The sequence below is a fragment of the Eublepharis macularius genome, chromosome 2 (assembly GCF_028583425.1).
Source record: "Eublepharis macularius isolate TG4126 chromosome 2, MPM_Emac_v1.0, whole genome shotgun sequence".
NCBI lineage: Eukaryota > Metazoa > Chordata > Lepidosauria > Squamata > Eublepharidae > Eublepharis > Eublepharis macularius.
In genome coordinates, this window is record NC_072791.1 from 216,190,918 (window position 1) to 216,206,423 (window position 15,506).

The 15,506-nt window shown below is 48.0% G+C and overlaps 1 protein-coding gene across 4 annotated transcripts in view; it reads right to left on the reverse strand.

Annotated features, from left to right (window-relative positions):
* Positions 1-1,613: 1,613 nt before the first annotated feature.
* Positions 1,614-15,506, reverse strand: part of NUP35 (nucleoporin 35) — a 30,072-nt gene continuing 16,179 nt past the window's right edge. For all 4 annotated transcript variants that reach the window (XM_054972872.1, XM_054972876.1, XM_054972874.1 and 1 more), the window contains exons 6-9: positions 13,232-13,301; positions 11,997-12,125; positions 2,345-2,506; positions 1,614-2,215 (exon numbers count right to left, since the gene is read on the reverse strand). In XM_054972872.1, coding sequence (XP_054828847.1) covers positions 2,138-2,215; positions 2,345-2,506; positions 11,997-12,125; positions 13,232-13,301 — 439 coding nt within the window. In that variant the 3' untranslated portion in view covers positions 1,614-2,137. The remainder of the gene's footprint in view (positions 2,216-2,344; positions 2,507-11,996; positions 12,126-13,231; positions 13,302-15,506) is intronic.

The window sequence follows — 15,506 nt, forward strand, 5'->3', positions numbered from 1 at the left end:
CTGTTTGTGCTGGTTCACAAGGGAACGAATGACATGGCCGCTAATACCATCGCAAGAATTAAAGAGGACGATGAAGCTCTTGGAAGGCAGTTGAAGACAGTGGGGGGTACACATGGTATTCTCTTCTATCCTTCCTGTCAAAGGAAGAGGAATGCAAAGGGAGCAGACCATACTCGAGGTGAATCGTTGGCTGAGGTGGTGGTGCCAGCAGGAGCGCTCTGGGTTCTGGGACCACAGGACAAGTTTCCTTAGAGAAGGCCTACTAGCACATAATGGGTTTCACCTCTCAAGGTCAGGGAAGAAAATGTTTGGAAAGAACCTGGAAAGTTTCATCAGGAGAGCTTCAAACTGATGCTGCAAGGGGAACGATACGATCAACATGGGGATTTCAATGAAAAAGTGGTAACAGCGGGGGCTTACCTGGTAGGACAAATCAAACAAAGGTACAAGGCTACAAGTGCCTATATACCAAGGCCCGAACTATGGGTAATAAGAAGGAAGACATTGAGCTTCTCTTGCAAACAGAGGGCTACGATATAGTAGGAATTACTGAGACTTGGTGGGAGGATTCCCATGACTGGAAAGTAGTACTGGATGCGTATGAGTTGTTCAAGAAAAACCAGAAGGGTAGAAGAGGCGGCGGAGTGGCATTGTATGTGAGATGGCTTGATTGTCAGCAAGTTCTGGAGAATGTTGACAGCCCAGTGGAAAGTATATGGGTGGAAATAAGGGGAGGAAGGACAAAGGGTGTTGTTGTTGGAGTCTGCTACAGACCACCTGACCAGGAAGAGGAAATGGATGCTGCCCTCCTTGAACAGATTGGTAGAGTATCCAGACATTAGAACCTTGTAATTATGGGTGACTTCAACTTCCCCGATGTGTGCTGGGAGACAAGCTCAGCAAAGAAACAAGACTGATGCAACTTCCTGACCTCCCTAGCTGATAACTTCCTTTTTCAAATGGTAGAGGTAGCTACAAGGGGCTCAGCCTTGTAGCACAGCTACTGAGCACAGCTCAGGCTCACTCCCAACCTATTTCGACTGAGGCTTGGGAAGACTGCCTTGCTGGATCAACTGGTCCACTAAGCACAAGCCCTGTGCTGCAGTTCCTCGTCTCCAGCTGCCATGGGAGTTTCCTAAGTCCAACCAGCCAAGCCTGAGGCCTTACTCCAGAGGAGACTAGACTTGCCCTGCTGGCAGAGTGCAGGACAATGAGTATAGCAAGGTGAATGAATGCTTTCTGTAGCAAGTGTTACTTTCATATCTGCTATCAAATCTCCACTCATACCTCTCTCACTGAAATCTCCCTTTTAAGGTTTTTTAAGGAAGTAAAGACTGCTTTAGACTGTCTAGGGAAATTAAAAATTTGGTGGAGAGCATTTCAATGTACACTTTGTGCCCATTAATACTCCTGTGGAAAAAGAGTAGCTGTTCAACCTCATAGCGTGTATCTCTCCCTTCTGTTGCGATAGTAACTAGCAAAACATAATGCAAAATTTTAAAGCAAAAGCACCTTGAATCAAAGTTTACATTCTAAATTCTGTGGCAGTTGTACAACGCTCTCACATCAGTCATATATCTCATATACTTGAATGATCCACACAAATCAAGAAGTAGCACCACAATTTTTATTAAGAAAGATTTTAAAAGTTTTCGGACTTCTGATGATTTAGGATCAACCTGGCCAAAATTTATAGGAACACTGATCTACACGTGGAAAAGCATTCCGATTAAAATAGTTGGTGTAAAACTGGTAAAGCCTATCAGTTTCTTTACACAATAACCAATATTGACTTCAGGTTGCAGCGAAGAATACCACATTTTCAGAAGGAGAAAGACAATCAAGCCCCTGGGAAACGATGAAATATGTTACAATGTTTTGAAAGCAAGACTCGTGCGATGCATAAGTCAATTTGCACTTGAGTCATGCAATCACAGTTAGACTGTCAAACATGAATGGTTATGATTTAAGAGCTTAAAGTGGTGTATAACCAGCTGCTGTTTAAAGTGCAAAACACACATGTGCCAAGTTCTTTTTTTTCAAAGGCAGAACATCCGAAATGCTGCTGTGGTTGGTTATACAACTAACCGGCAGTACTGTTATATCCGCCAGCAAAGTTTCATGTCGTTTCCTCTCGCTACCAGCCAAACATGTACTCCATAGCTTTGGACACGATGCTTTCGTCTTTCCTGGGAGTCTGTCTGTCAGAAACCACCTAGAAAACATGGAAAGCAGTGAGTTGTATTTTTCTGCCTAACCGTATATTTACTGTTCCTTTATACAACTCCCAGAGTCCCTCCATCCAATGCTGCGACCATAATTTCCTCACTATATTTCTGAGTACCTGGTAGTCACTAGTTGAAGCTTTATAGGCTGTAGCAAGAGGTCTCATTGTAGAAATCCTCTGAGCACTTGAAGGCTGCGTGGGGGTGCCTCGTGTTTTCATGGGTGGTGTGAAGACTGAAGGAGACGACGTAGAACTTCTGTCTGTATTCTCCATCACACTCTGCATGCATGGATAAAATGATAACATGTTTTATTTAAAAACTGTAACCACATTATCTTAATCAACTTTTTCAAAGCTCAGCAAGATGTTATTTCAGATATAGTCTGAGAGGTTCAGCCAATATTTAAGCATTTAAAGTAGACTGCTCTTCAGTTTACACCCAACTACTAGATTGCTTTGCCATTCCAGAATGAAAGTACAATACTAAACACAGCACTGAGAACCTTCGGGCCTTGTTAACGCCCTATGTTGTTATTCCTACTTATATCTTGTTATTTGTATTAGTAGTAACACTTCATTTTATTACCATATCGGATCATGCACCAAATTAGAATTCTATACTTGGCCAGAGCATGGAAACAGAACAGCTGCTGAATTGGAATTCATATGCAAATTTAACGCAGTCAGACTTGGATTGAATAGAGACTCTGGATGGTTATCTCATTATGAGAAGTAACTGCCTTTCAGGCATTCCATTCAGATTCAGCTATGGAGGGGAGGGGTCACACCCAACCTGGATTGCGCACTCCACCTCTTTCATGACTTTTGCAACTGATTTGGATCTACTCCTCCCTCCCCTCATCACCTATATATCTCTGGCCAGTTTCTTCATACCCTCCATATATCTGACAAAGAGAGCTGTGGTTCTCAAAAGCTTATACTACAATAAAGTTGGTTAGTCTCAGGGCTCATTTTGAGGGGGAATGAGCCAGAACGCCATTCCAGAAGCTTTAGAATCTGCCCATGTAATTCCTTCCTCCTTCAGCCCTGCAGAGGATGCGTAGCTGCTTTGCGTTCATTCTTTTTTCCCATTCCTCTGTGTGTGTGTGTCTGAGAGAGAGAGAGAGAGAGAGAGAGAGAGAGAGAGAGAGAGAGAGAGAGAGAGAGATGGGGTCCGGCAGGGCTCTGAAGAGGAGGGTAGGCCGCTTTCGAGTTCATTCTGCTTTTTTAATTCGTGACAGAGAGAGAGAGAGAGAGAGAGAGCAAGCATTGCTGCTGGGGTCAGCTTTGCAGAGGAGGCTTTAGCTGCTTTGAGTTCATTCTGCTTTCCACTTCATTCAGGGGTTTGTGTGTATGTGTGTGCAACTTTGAGTTCATTCTGTTTTATTTTCACTGGGGGAGTGGGTGGGTAGGGCTGTGTGTGTAAGTGTGCTGCTTTGAGTTCACTCTATTTTATTTTCATGGGGTGTATGAGGCTGTGTGTGTGTCTTGCTTTCATTCTTTTGTTGACTGAAGTTGACATTGTTATGGTTCCCACAGCTTTTTAAAGCAGATTGGTTCTGTGTTAAATATATCAGTTATGGTTATTTGTATTAGTTAATCGTTAATTGTAGAGCTGTTGATTTTATAATAAAACCATTTAACATCTTGACTATTTTCTTTGTGCCCTTGAAGCAATTTTTCTCCAGGTAGGCTTGCCAGCTCTGAGTTGGGAAACACCTGGAATTTTTGGGGTTGAGCCTGAGGGGTGGGTGTCGCCTTCTGACACACTTCCAGTGATGTCAGGGGTGTGTGGTATATGCAAATCAGTTATGCGAATGACACACTTCTGGCGATGGCAAGGGGTGTGGTATATGCTAATGAGTTCTGCTAATAAGTTCCGCTAATGAGTTCCTGCAGCTCTTTTTCTACGAAATGACCCCTGGTTAGTCTTCAAGGTACTATTGGATGCTACTATTTTGCAACTACAGTTTAACACGGCTAACACCTCTGGATCTGGGAACAGACAGGAATTTATCGGGGAAATGTTGCCATTCTACATATGATCCTGAGCCAAGATTCTGCTTTTTCTAGAGTGTCGATCTGAGCAGGACAGAAGGGGAAAAGGACTCAGGACTTTAACAGCCATGCTCTGTGACAAGTTCATTTACGATGGGACTTTCTAGATCACAATATATTTATTAATGTGATGCTGCCACTCAACACTAAAAGCACTATGCAAATGGTATTATTACTAATCTGAAACAACGGAAGTCACCAAAGGTGTCCTTAGCAGCTGAGACTATCTTTAGATTGGATCCTATCAACAGTGAGCGCTCTTGCATTTATAGATCTCTCCCATCTCACAGACAGCAGCAGAGGTGACCAGAGGTACCTTCACCACCTCTGGCTGGTGAGCCAGCTGTGGCTCTTCCTGGGCGCCAAAGATCTTACCACTGTAGTGCATGCCCTGGAAACATCGATTAGATTACCACCATAATGCACTCTATATTGACAGCTTCTGTAGCAGAGTGGTTAAGAAGTTGGGCTGTGAATCAGTAATCTCCCACTACTACCATGAGTGCAACAGGTGGCCTTGGGTAAGCCACTCCTCTCAGCCCCTGGTCCCCAGCTGTATTGTGGGATACTAACAACACTGACATTGTTCACTGATCTGAGGGGGGCACTAACCTGTCTCGAAGAGCTGTACATAAGTGCACTCTTGTAGGTAGGATTGCCCTTGAAGAGCTGCAGTTGGTACAGAATGCTACAACCACAGTGTTGACTGGAGTGAGTCATATGGGCCGTATTACTTCACTCTTGTTTCATCTACACTGGCTCTCAATTTGCTTCCAGGCCCAATTCAAAGTACTGGTATGACCTTTATAGCCGTATACAGCTTGAGATCAACATACTTTAAGGACTGCCTTCTCCCATATGAACCTACCCATCAACACCAGTCATCTTCGGAGGCTTACCTTCAGGTGCCCCCCGCCATTTGAGGCTAGATGGGTGGCAACTCGAGAAAGGGCCTTCTTGGTCATGGCACCAAACTTTCTATCCCTCCGCAGGGAGATCTGCCTATTTTCCGCTATCCTTGTCTTCTACCAGCAGGTGAAGTTTTTTTTGTTTCTTGTAGTAAACTCTTCCCTGGTTGTATGTGTTTGTCTATATGTCTACATGTTTTTATCACATTTATATAATCATTTTAAAAGTTATTTAAATTTTTTAATTATTTGTTGTCTGCCACCTTTGGGACCCTAATTTGGGTGGAAAGGCAGCATAAAAATGTTTTAAATAATAAAAAAAATCTCTCCGAACATCCTGAGACCTCACAGCAGTCACAGAAGTCCGTTGAATGAAATGCAGTGGGTGAGGGGGGGGGCTGCAGCTGTGAAAATGGAGTACCTGGCAGCACTGCTCCACCTTACTTTTTTTTACCAGTGGAGTTTCTGCTGGTGCAAGAGTCTCAGTTAGGAAGCTGTTAGTGTAACAGATGGGAAGAATCCCCAATATTAAGTGCCATTCATAGGTCCCAACCTGTTATGGCAAAGATATTAACAGCTTCTGTGGCAGCTGACCTTGACAGGGGGTTCAGGGAGCGAGGAGTCTGGTTGGGAAGTACGGCGCCACAGACCGCAGCAGAGGTGGACCTCCAGGAGTGACTGTGGAGCACGGCAAGATTGGTGAAGGGAACACGCCTGGGTGAGGCTGGTGATGAGAAATCAGAGACGCTGACAATGCAAGTCAGAGCGTCCTGCCTCTGAGGCCCAGGGAAAATCTTCACAAAAGTGGGGGTTTGTCCGGGATCTGACATGGGGCTAGGAAGTCCCGCCTGGAAAGAAGGAAGACAGGATGACAACCCCAGGGCCAAAGATGCTGGTGGTAGCTGTGTCAGTTTGGGACTTAACGCAGTTTGGGGAGTGGCTGGCCAATGTTCCGGGGAAGTTAATTCAGCAGTTCATGAACAAGCAGTGGGCCATCCAAGACCACTGGATACAGGAGGTGGCCCGGGCCATAGCCACAGGGCAACCCAAAGGCGCTCCGACAGACAGGGGGAGGGCAGTGGAGGGAGGTTCTGAATACCTAAGATGTCCCCAGCAAACGATGTGGAAGCTTACCTCAAGGTATTTTGAGAGGATGGCCACAGCGGCAGCCTGGCCAAAGGCTGGCCAAAGCTTGACCGGGCAAGCTTTACTGATTATCAGGTCCTGGATGCAAAAGATGCAGGCATCAGAGACCTATTGTCAACAATTCCGGGCCTACAAGAGGGCTAAGAATAAGGGCACTTTGGAGACTTCCTATGCCTTGAGGGAGCTGACTCAGAAATGGCTAACTTCAGTGGGACACCAGGCTGAGGCTGCTGTAGAGAAGGGGGTGATGGAGCAGCTCCTGCAGGTGATGCCCCTGCTCTTCCATACCTGGGCACTGCAACAGAGGCAGGAGTCCCTAGAAGAGTTGGCCCAGGCATTGGATGACTATTGGGCAGCAGAGTGGGCTGCTGAGGGCAGCAAATGAGAGCCCCTGTCCTGGAGTATGGAAGGAACCAGCTGCTGGGACTCAGTGAGGGTTCCCCAGAGGGGAGATTGAGGAGGTCTCGGAAACAAGCAAGGGCGGACCCATCCGGTCCCCACGGCACCGTGAGTCAATCCAACGCAGGAAAGGGTAGATTTGGTCCCTCCCCAACTAGGAGTTGCCCAGAGCCAGGACTCAGCAAGCCTGGAAAAGAGAGCAGGAAAAACCGCCAGCCACCCCACCTGCAGGGATGCCCAAGACGGGCGAGCGATGGGGCCGAGGCGTTGGCCCTGCTTCAGCTGCAGACAAATGGGGCACTTTCAACGAGAGTGCCCATTCATAGAGTGTGACCTGGCATTCCCTCTAAGCCAGGCTGGCGGGGCCACACCCAAGACACTGCTGATCGTCCAAGCTCAACTCTTTGGCTACAGTACTGGCTTTGATGGATACTGGGAGCGTTGTTATCATAGTGCAGGCGGACCTCATCCCTGTGGCTCGTGGGACACCCCAGGTGATGAGGTGCATCCACGGACACCAGACTGAATGGCCCACAGTGCAGGGTGAGATAATTACAGTGTCAACTAACGTGCCAGCCCCACTGTTGATCGGATGCAACTTCCCTCACTGGAGAGCCCTGGATGTGGGGACGGCCACCCTCGGGGATGTGGAAAAGGTGGTGGAAGTTCAGGAGGAGGACCACCAGTCATCCAGGAGGAGAGTATGAGTGAAGGACTATCCAAGGAGGCATCTTAGGAGCCCACCTGGGAAGGCGACCCAGTTTCTCCGGTAGCAGGACAACGCCTCCCTGGACGCGGTAAGAACCCATGTGGTGGTGAGGGACAGCCTTCCCCATGACCCAGAAAAGGCGGGCTGAGTTCTCCAATTTGAACTGGAGATGGGGCTTTTCTGGCAAATTACCCAGGTCCAGGGAGCAGAAGTGGTCCAGCTGAGGCAGTTGGTGGTCCCGCAGGAGACAAGGAAGGTGGTGCTGGCACGTGCCCATGATGGGGAATGGGCGGGGCACCTAGGAAGGAAGAAGACCCTTGAGCGGGTCTTGCAGAAGTTTTTTTGGCCCATGGTAGCAGCAGATGTGGGGCGACACTGCCAACAGTGCCATCGCTGCCAACGGGCATCCACCCGGCAGCCAGCCCCCTGCCTTTGGAGACTATGCTGGTTGTGGCAGAGCCTTTCAGACACACTGGGATGGATTCTGTGGGGCCCCTTCCTAGGACTGCCTGGGGACACCATTTCATTATGGTTGTGGTTCCCTGCAGCCTTTGCCCTTCGGACAACAAGGACCCTGGCCGTTGTCCAAGCCTTGCTGTCCCACTTTGCCTTGGTTGGGCACACCACAGGAGATTCTTCTTCTTCTTTTTTTTTTGAAGTGCATACCACGGGAGGTTCTTACAGACCAGGGCCGGAGCTTCATGTCCCGGCTGTTCCAGCATCTTTGCCAAGCCATGGGTATCAAGCACCTCCGTAGCAGTGCATATCACCTGCAGACGGATGGGTTGGTCGAACACTTCAAACAAACACTTAAAGCCATGAGGAGGAAAAGTCCTGGGGCACGGGATTGGGAGTGGCTACTAGACCCGTTTGCCATCTGGGAACTACCCCAGGAAACCCTCTGGGAAGCACCCTTCTGGCTGGTCTATGGCCGACTGCCACAGGAACCTATGGCCATGCTGGTGGAAGAGTGGCGGCCAGGAGACAGAGCCAGTTGTGGTGGGGGACTACCTCCGAAGGCTGTAAGAGAAGCTCCAACTGACACATGAATGGGCTCAGGAGCATCTGCAAGTGGCTCAGGCCACCCAAGAGAAGAGTTACAACAAACGTGCACAACCTCGAATGTTGGAAGAAGGAGACCAAGCCCTAGTAAGGGCACGTGCAATAGGGAGGAAAGGAGGGGACCATAGGGTAGGCCCTTACCTGGTGATGGGATGATGAGGGACCAACGTCTATGTCATTCAAGTTGGACGCACCAGGGCCCAGACCAAGTGCCTCCATGAAAACCTGCTGAAGGAGTGGAAGGAGGCCGGGGTACTCTTGGTTGTGGACACAGAACTACCCAAGGGACAAGAGATTCCCCACTGGAAGCAAAAGGTACTGGGGCTGACTGGAGGTACTGCTGGACGAGTTGGCTGACTTCCAGTACCAAGCACTGCAGCGGCTATTGGCAAGGCACCAGGGCCTCTTCTCCCCTCGTCCAGGTCAGACCACACTGGAGGAGCACTTGATAGAAACTGAACATGGGAAGGTTGTGTGGGAGCCAATGTGGCCGCTGCCCTGGAAAGCCTGGGAACGAGTGCAGAAGGAATTGGACGCTATGCTGCAAGTGGAGGTAGTGGAGCTGTGAGTAAGTTCCTGGCAGAGCCCCACAGCATTGGTGCCAAAGACAGATGGCTCACTGGTGCATGAGTCCAGACTTTTGGGGGGGGGGGGTGTCAATAGAATATCTAGGTTCGATGCCTACCCAATGTCGCAAGACCCACATCTGCTGGAGCGACTGGGAGAAGCCCATTTCCTCTCCATCCTGGACTTGACAAAGGGCTATTGGCAAGTTCCCCTGAGGACACAGGACCGAGAAAAGACCACCTTCACCACACCCTGGGGATTGTACCAGTTTGTCACCATGCCCTTTGGGCTGCACGGGGCAGCCACAACATTTCAGTGCCTGGTAGATCAGCTGCTGAGCTCCTGCCAGGGGTTCACAGCTGCCTACATACATAGATGATGTGGTGGTGTATAGCCATTCATGGGAGAAACATTGGCAGCACCTGAAGACAGTGTTTGGAATCATTGCCCAAGTGGGACTACACTTGAACACAATGAAATTCCAGCTGGCCCAGCGTTCCCTGTAGTACTTGGGACACCTTGTTGGAGGAGGGGGGGGAGGTATGGCCCCCACACAGCAAAGTGAAGGCCCTCCAAGACCTCCCCTGACTGGAAGTAAAAGAAACATCTGCCAGCTCTTGGAGCTGGCTGGGCACTACAGCCGCTTTGTTCCCCATTTTGCCACCTGGGCAGCCCCACTTTCTGACCTACTTAAAAAGTGGATCGCAGAACGAGTCCCATGGGACTCGACACACCAGCAGGCCCTGGACCAGATCGTACAGGTCCTAACAAATTCACCAGTGCTAAGGGCCCCGGACTTCTCTTGTCCATTCACGGTCTACACAGATGCCTCAGGGGTCCTAGAAATGACACAGGAGGGGCAGGAGCATCCCATACTTTTCCGCAGCTGGAAGTTATTCCTCAGAGGAAAAGCATATTCCACCCTAGAAAAAGAGGCACTGGAAGAGAAGTGGGGAGCTACCTCCCTGCAGTATTATTTACTCTGCAATCCCTTTACTCTAGTGACCGACCACACTGTGCTACACTGGATGAAGGACTGGGGCCAACAGAATGAGAGGGTCCAGCAGTGGATGCTAGCCCTGCAACCTTACAATTCACTATACAGCACTAGGTGGGGCACGGCCACTCTAACACAGATTTTCTGTCACGATGGCACCCACAAACACAGGGGAGCACGACCACTTTTAGGGGAGGGGTGTGTGCCAGCTCACCTCAGCAGGGGGTTGTGGGAGCGAGGATTCTGGTTGGGAAGCATGGCGCCACGGACTGCAGCAGGGGTGGACCTCCAGGAGTGGCTGCAGAAGCCCAGGCTCAGGAGAAAGCTGTGGGTGCCAAACAGCGTGAGCACGCCCTATGCGGCCAAGCCGGAAGGGCGCAGAGAGGGGTGAGAAGTACCAGGATGCAACTGATGGGGCAGGGTCCAGGCAGAGAGGCAGAAGGCTCAAAAGGGAGGCTGGAAGAGAGAAGAGGGGTGGCGGTAGCGAGGAGAGAGGGAAAGAGCGAGCAAGGTGCAAAGCGCAAGGAGGAAAGCGGATGAACAGAGGAGGAAAGAAGCAAGGGGGCTCTGGTGAGGGCCAACGGCTGGCACCCAGCCAGCAGAGGATTGCCTCCCCAGGCGGAGAGCCAAACGATGTGGGTTGGCTCAGAAGCCCCAAGCTAGATAGGGAGACAGCAGCTATGCCATCAAGAAGACCAAGAGGGTCCAGGGAATCCCCATCACCCCTTCCCCTCACAGATGGTATATAAGAGAACTCTTTCATCATGGAGCACGGCCAGGCTGGTGAAGTAGTAGTAGTAGTAGTAGTAGTAGTAGTAGTAGTAGTAGTAGGTTTAATTGTATATGGCAAAAGGCCGTCACAATACAAAGTTAAGAACAGTAAAAATAGAAATCTATCTTACAAGCATAAAATACAGTAATTAAAATAATAAAAATAAAATACAATTAAAATGGGACCTTAATAAATACCAGATAGTTATGAAAAAAGTTAGGTTTCTGAGGAAACAATCTTGGCCCTAATCTTTTTTGCAGCTAAGGCAAACAGGGATACTCTGCTAGTGACAAATGAATCAGTATCAGATAACAAAAAAAACTAATTTGTCAATATCAGAGGTAAAGTTAGGCCCCATTAACAAGATAGCAAGAAATTTAGCTCTAACCTCTGCATGCAAGGGACAAAAATAAAGTGTAATGTAAAAGATCCTCAGGAACTGAGGCACCGCATATGCAGAGACGGAGAGCCATTGGGGTTTGATGGTATCTTCCTGTAAGTAAAGCCGTCGGCATTGTTTGAAAGCGCGGGGAGGTAAATGATTTTCTGAGATTTTGGGATGTGATATTCACTAAATAAGGAGATCTAACATGATCTCTTTTGATCAGTTTAAGCCAGGGGAAAGATCTGGACTGGGAAACTGTAAGACCGTCCAAAAGAGCATCACATCTGTAGACCCAATTTTGTACGTTGGAGCCATTATTCAAGACCCCCAATGAACAAGAATGTTATTGTAGCAGGCTGGTGAAGGGAACACACCCGGGTGAGGCTGGTGATGCTGAGAAGGCAAGTCAGACGTCCTGCCCCTGAGGCCTGGAGAAAATCTTCACAGCTTCGTTTCCCACTAGGGTGGGGGCCTCAGTAATACAGCATCTGCTCTGGATGCCAGGCGACTCAAGTACAATCTCCAGTTGAAAGAATCAGGTAATCGATGATAAGAAGGCCTCTGCCTGAGACTCTGGAGAGCGGCTGCCAATCAGGGCAGACAATACTATCGTTAGAATCAGCAGAACGAAACCTCATGTGCTCAGCATTAGCACTGTGCCCCCCCCCCACACACAGGTTCCTAAACCACAGCTGTAATGTTTTAGGCTTTGAACCTAAAGTTCGTCCGCACTTCATTTTGCAACACCTAACAAAAGTTAACTCACTTTATCGATGCACGGTTTCACTCCAATCATGATAGATTCCCCAAAAATTCTGCCATCTTTGCTCAAGGCTTTCCGGGCCTGCAGTTTTGACTGGTAATGAATATGCATCCAGTTCCCTGTGTTGGACATCTGTACAGATGAGTGAGAGCAGCATTTAGAAGTCAAAAGGTATTTAGTAATATCAAATACTTATTCGAGAGCTATGATTTAGATGGTGGTCTTTGCATCCAACTCAGAAAGCAGGCCACAAGAATACAATCATTTCTCGATCAAATACACAGTAGAGGTTTTATTGGGTTACTTTTTTTCTGAAATAGACAATATACATTATATTACACGAAACCCATTATGCACAAAAGATGGAGGCCCATGGAAAAGGGCAGGGGAGGGAAATTTAGAAAGTCCCCTTCGCCCCCAACAATCTCCCCATTCAAGACAAGGGACGCAAGCAGGCAAATTCTCCTCACCCCTTTCCGCCCTTTCAGTAACATTTCAACATTCAACCCTCTCCCCCACATACCTAGGTCCCATCAAGCTTTTTTGTGGAGGCGTTTCTTTTGGCTAATATACAAAGTCATTTTTTTTTAATTCCCCAAGTAGATAGCGATGCCTATCCGGTCTGTAGGTGGCTTGGGTTTGCTGCTTTCACTATCTGCCCAAGAATTATACTATTAAGTACAGGATTAAGACTAAACGGGAATTTGACTGAAGTCAAATACAACTGGGCTCCAACCCAGAAGTCAGCTGTACAGTTTTAAAAAACCACAGCGTTAGGGAGGGGCACCTGCAGGAGTCCAAAGTACCCCTATTTAGGGGAGAGGGGCTGTGTTCCTACCATTTACCCATCTCTCCTCAAAGTGCTGCCCCTACATTTCCATTACCACAAAAAGTGGGGGGTGGGGAGCAGCTAATTCCCAATGTGCTCTAATTTTGTTATCAAGTTTACATTGTATGGCTTTAATTATCCAGAGGAGTTAGCCGTGTTAGTGTGTAGTAGCAAAATAGTAAAGAGTCCAGTAGCACTTTTAAGATGAAGAGAACGGTGGTTCTCGAAAGCTTATACTACAGTAAAGTTGGTTAGTCTTAAAGGTGATACTGGACTCTTTACTATTTGGCTTTAATTATGTAACCTGCCTTGAGTCTCATTGAGGATGGGGACGTAAGCGAATGAAGTCAAAAACAGTATTTAGAAGCCAGAAAGTGCTTTTTTAAAAAAGCCACAACTTTATACTCACCACGTGCTTCAATATGTTTCCATACTGTGCAAACTGTAGTAGGATATATGAAGCAGATTCTTGAGGAAATCTGGACAGTAACAGAGAAAACAACCCACATTACTGTTGAAGCGTCAGGGATAAAATTTAAAACCCTCACTACTTGGCACTGTTCCAAGAAACACAAGTCACAGCCAGCTTTCAAACAGCGCCGCAGTCACGGCATATATTAGGCACGCAACCCATCCAACATGCTTACATTTTAGCCTCTAATGCAAAAAGGAGGGAGGTGAATCCCACAGGGAACAAAAGAATCAATTTCATGCAATTTATAATACAATAAATCAATTTATAGGTGCAATTGAAAGTGCAAGGTGCTGATAATTCATAAATATTCCAACAATATAACAGGTTCATAAATATCCATTCACAAATGTCCATACATTTTAGCCTCAGCATCCAGCTATATAAAAGCCAAGCTGTATTGGCGACGACTCACTTTTTATTCCTGAGGAGGAGCACTGAGAGGCCTGTGGGTGCACCTGCACCAGGATAAAAGGTGAGTCACTGGTGCAGCACGGCAACCTGGCAGGACCACTGCGGGGCCTTGAGAGGGCCATGTTGGACCTCTGTGCCACCTGTGGCAGGCCTATGAGGAGCTGCAGAGCCATAGGGAAGGCTACGCTGTGAGTCAGGGCTCCCCACAGCTGCTGTGGGGCCTTGGGAGGTCCATGCCAGGCTTCTGTGCTGCCTGCGGCAGGCCTATGAAGAGCTGCAGAGCTGTTGGGAAGGCTGCACCAGGGGGGCGGGGCTCCCTGTAGCCACTGTAGGACCTTGGGAGCTCCATGCTGGGCCTCCGGGCTGCCTGTGGCAGGCCTCTGGGGGGCCGCAGAGGCAGTGGAAAGGCCAAGCCAAGGCCCTGCTGCTAGAGCCCATTGTATTTCTTCTCACAACAGGCTCTGTTGCGAGTTTTATGCTAAACAGCTATCTTAGTCAATGAAACTTAAAGACGACACTCATATAGCTCCCATGTACATTATCAGGCACTGTACAACTGGGGAACCTGCAAGTTCTTGTGGGGGGAGGCTCTCATTTTCCCCTCTCCCATTATTTCTTCTTTGCCCTGTGTGTCTGCTTCCTCGGGACATGCAGCCTTTGCATGCACCAAAGAAGGTCCCCAGAGAGCACAAGCATCATGGTTAAATGGTTGGGTTGCGAATCAGGACTCTGCTGGTTTGAATCCCACTAATGTCATGAGTTCAGCAGGTGGCCTTGGATAAGCCCCTCCTCTAAGCCCCAACTAACTAGCTATACTGTGGGGATAGAATAATAGGGTTGGAAGGGTCCTCTAGGGTCATCTAGTTCAACCCCCTCCACTAGGCAGGAAATTCACAGCTACCTCCCCTCCACACCTCCAGTGACCCCTGCTTCATACCCAGAAGATGGCAAAACACCATTAGGATCCCTAGCCAAATTGGCCTGGGGAAAATTGCTACCTGATCCCAAAGTGGGGATTGGCATTACCCTGGGCATGTAAGAAGAGGCCACGAGAACTAAGCACTGATGTAACCCTTCCTGCCCTCCCTCTCATGATCTGCCCAGGTTCACAGAATCAGCATTGCTGTCAGATGGCCTTACAGCCCCTGCTTAAAAATCCCCAAAGAAGGAGAACCTACCACCTCTCCCAAGGAAGCCTGTTCCACTGATGGCCTGTTCTGTCAGGAAGTTCTTCCTAATGCTTAGCTGAAAACTCTTTTGATTTAATTTCAACCCCTTTGTTGTAGTCTGACCTTTTGGGGCAGCAGCAAACAACTCCATGCCATCCTCTGTATGACAGCCTTCAAGTACTTGAAAATGGTTATATCACCTCTCAGTCGTCTCCCCTCCAGGCTAAACATACCCAGCTTTTTCAAACTGAACACAATACTCTAGGCGAGGTCTAACCAGAGCAAAGTAGAGCAATAATGACACTGACTTTGTTCATTGCTCTAATCTGTCTAGAAGAGAAATATATGTGTAGTTATTATTATTAAAACCTGTAGGTTAGTACTAACATCAGTACATCACAACTGTACCATGGACTGCTGTATGGTTTTTCTATGAACACTAGCATATTGAATGTGAGGTAATCATGGGGTGCATTGGTGGTTGTGGAGAAAATCTTTACTTGCATGGTGAATGTACTATTCCAGTGCAGAGCTGGGAGCTGGTAGGTATGGTGGTAGGATATATAAAAGATGGCCATTATCAGGCAACGAAGTCTGCTGCCTATTTAATCTTTGTAGCAACCATAAAG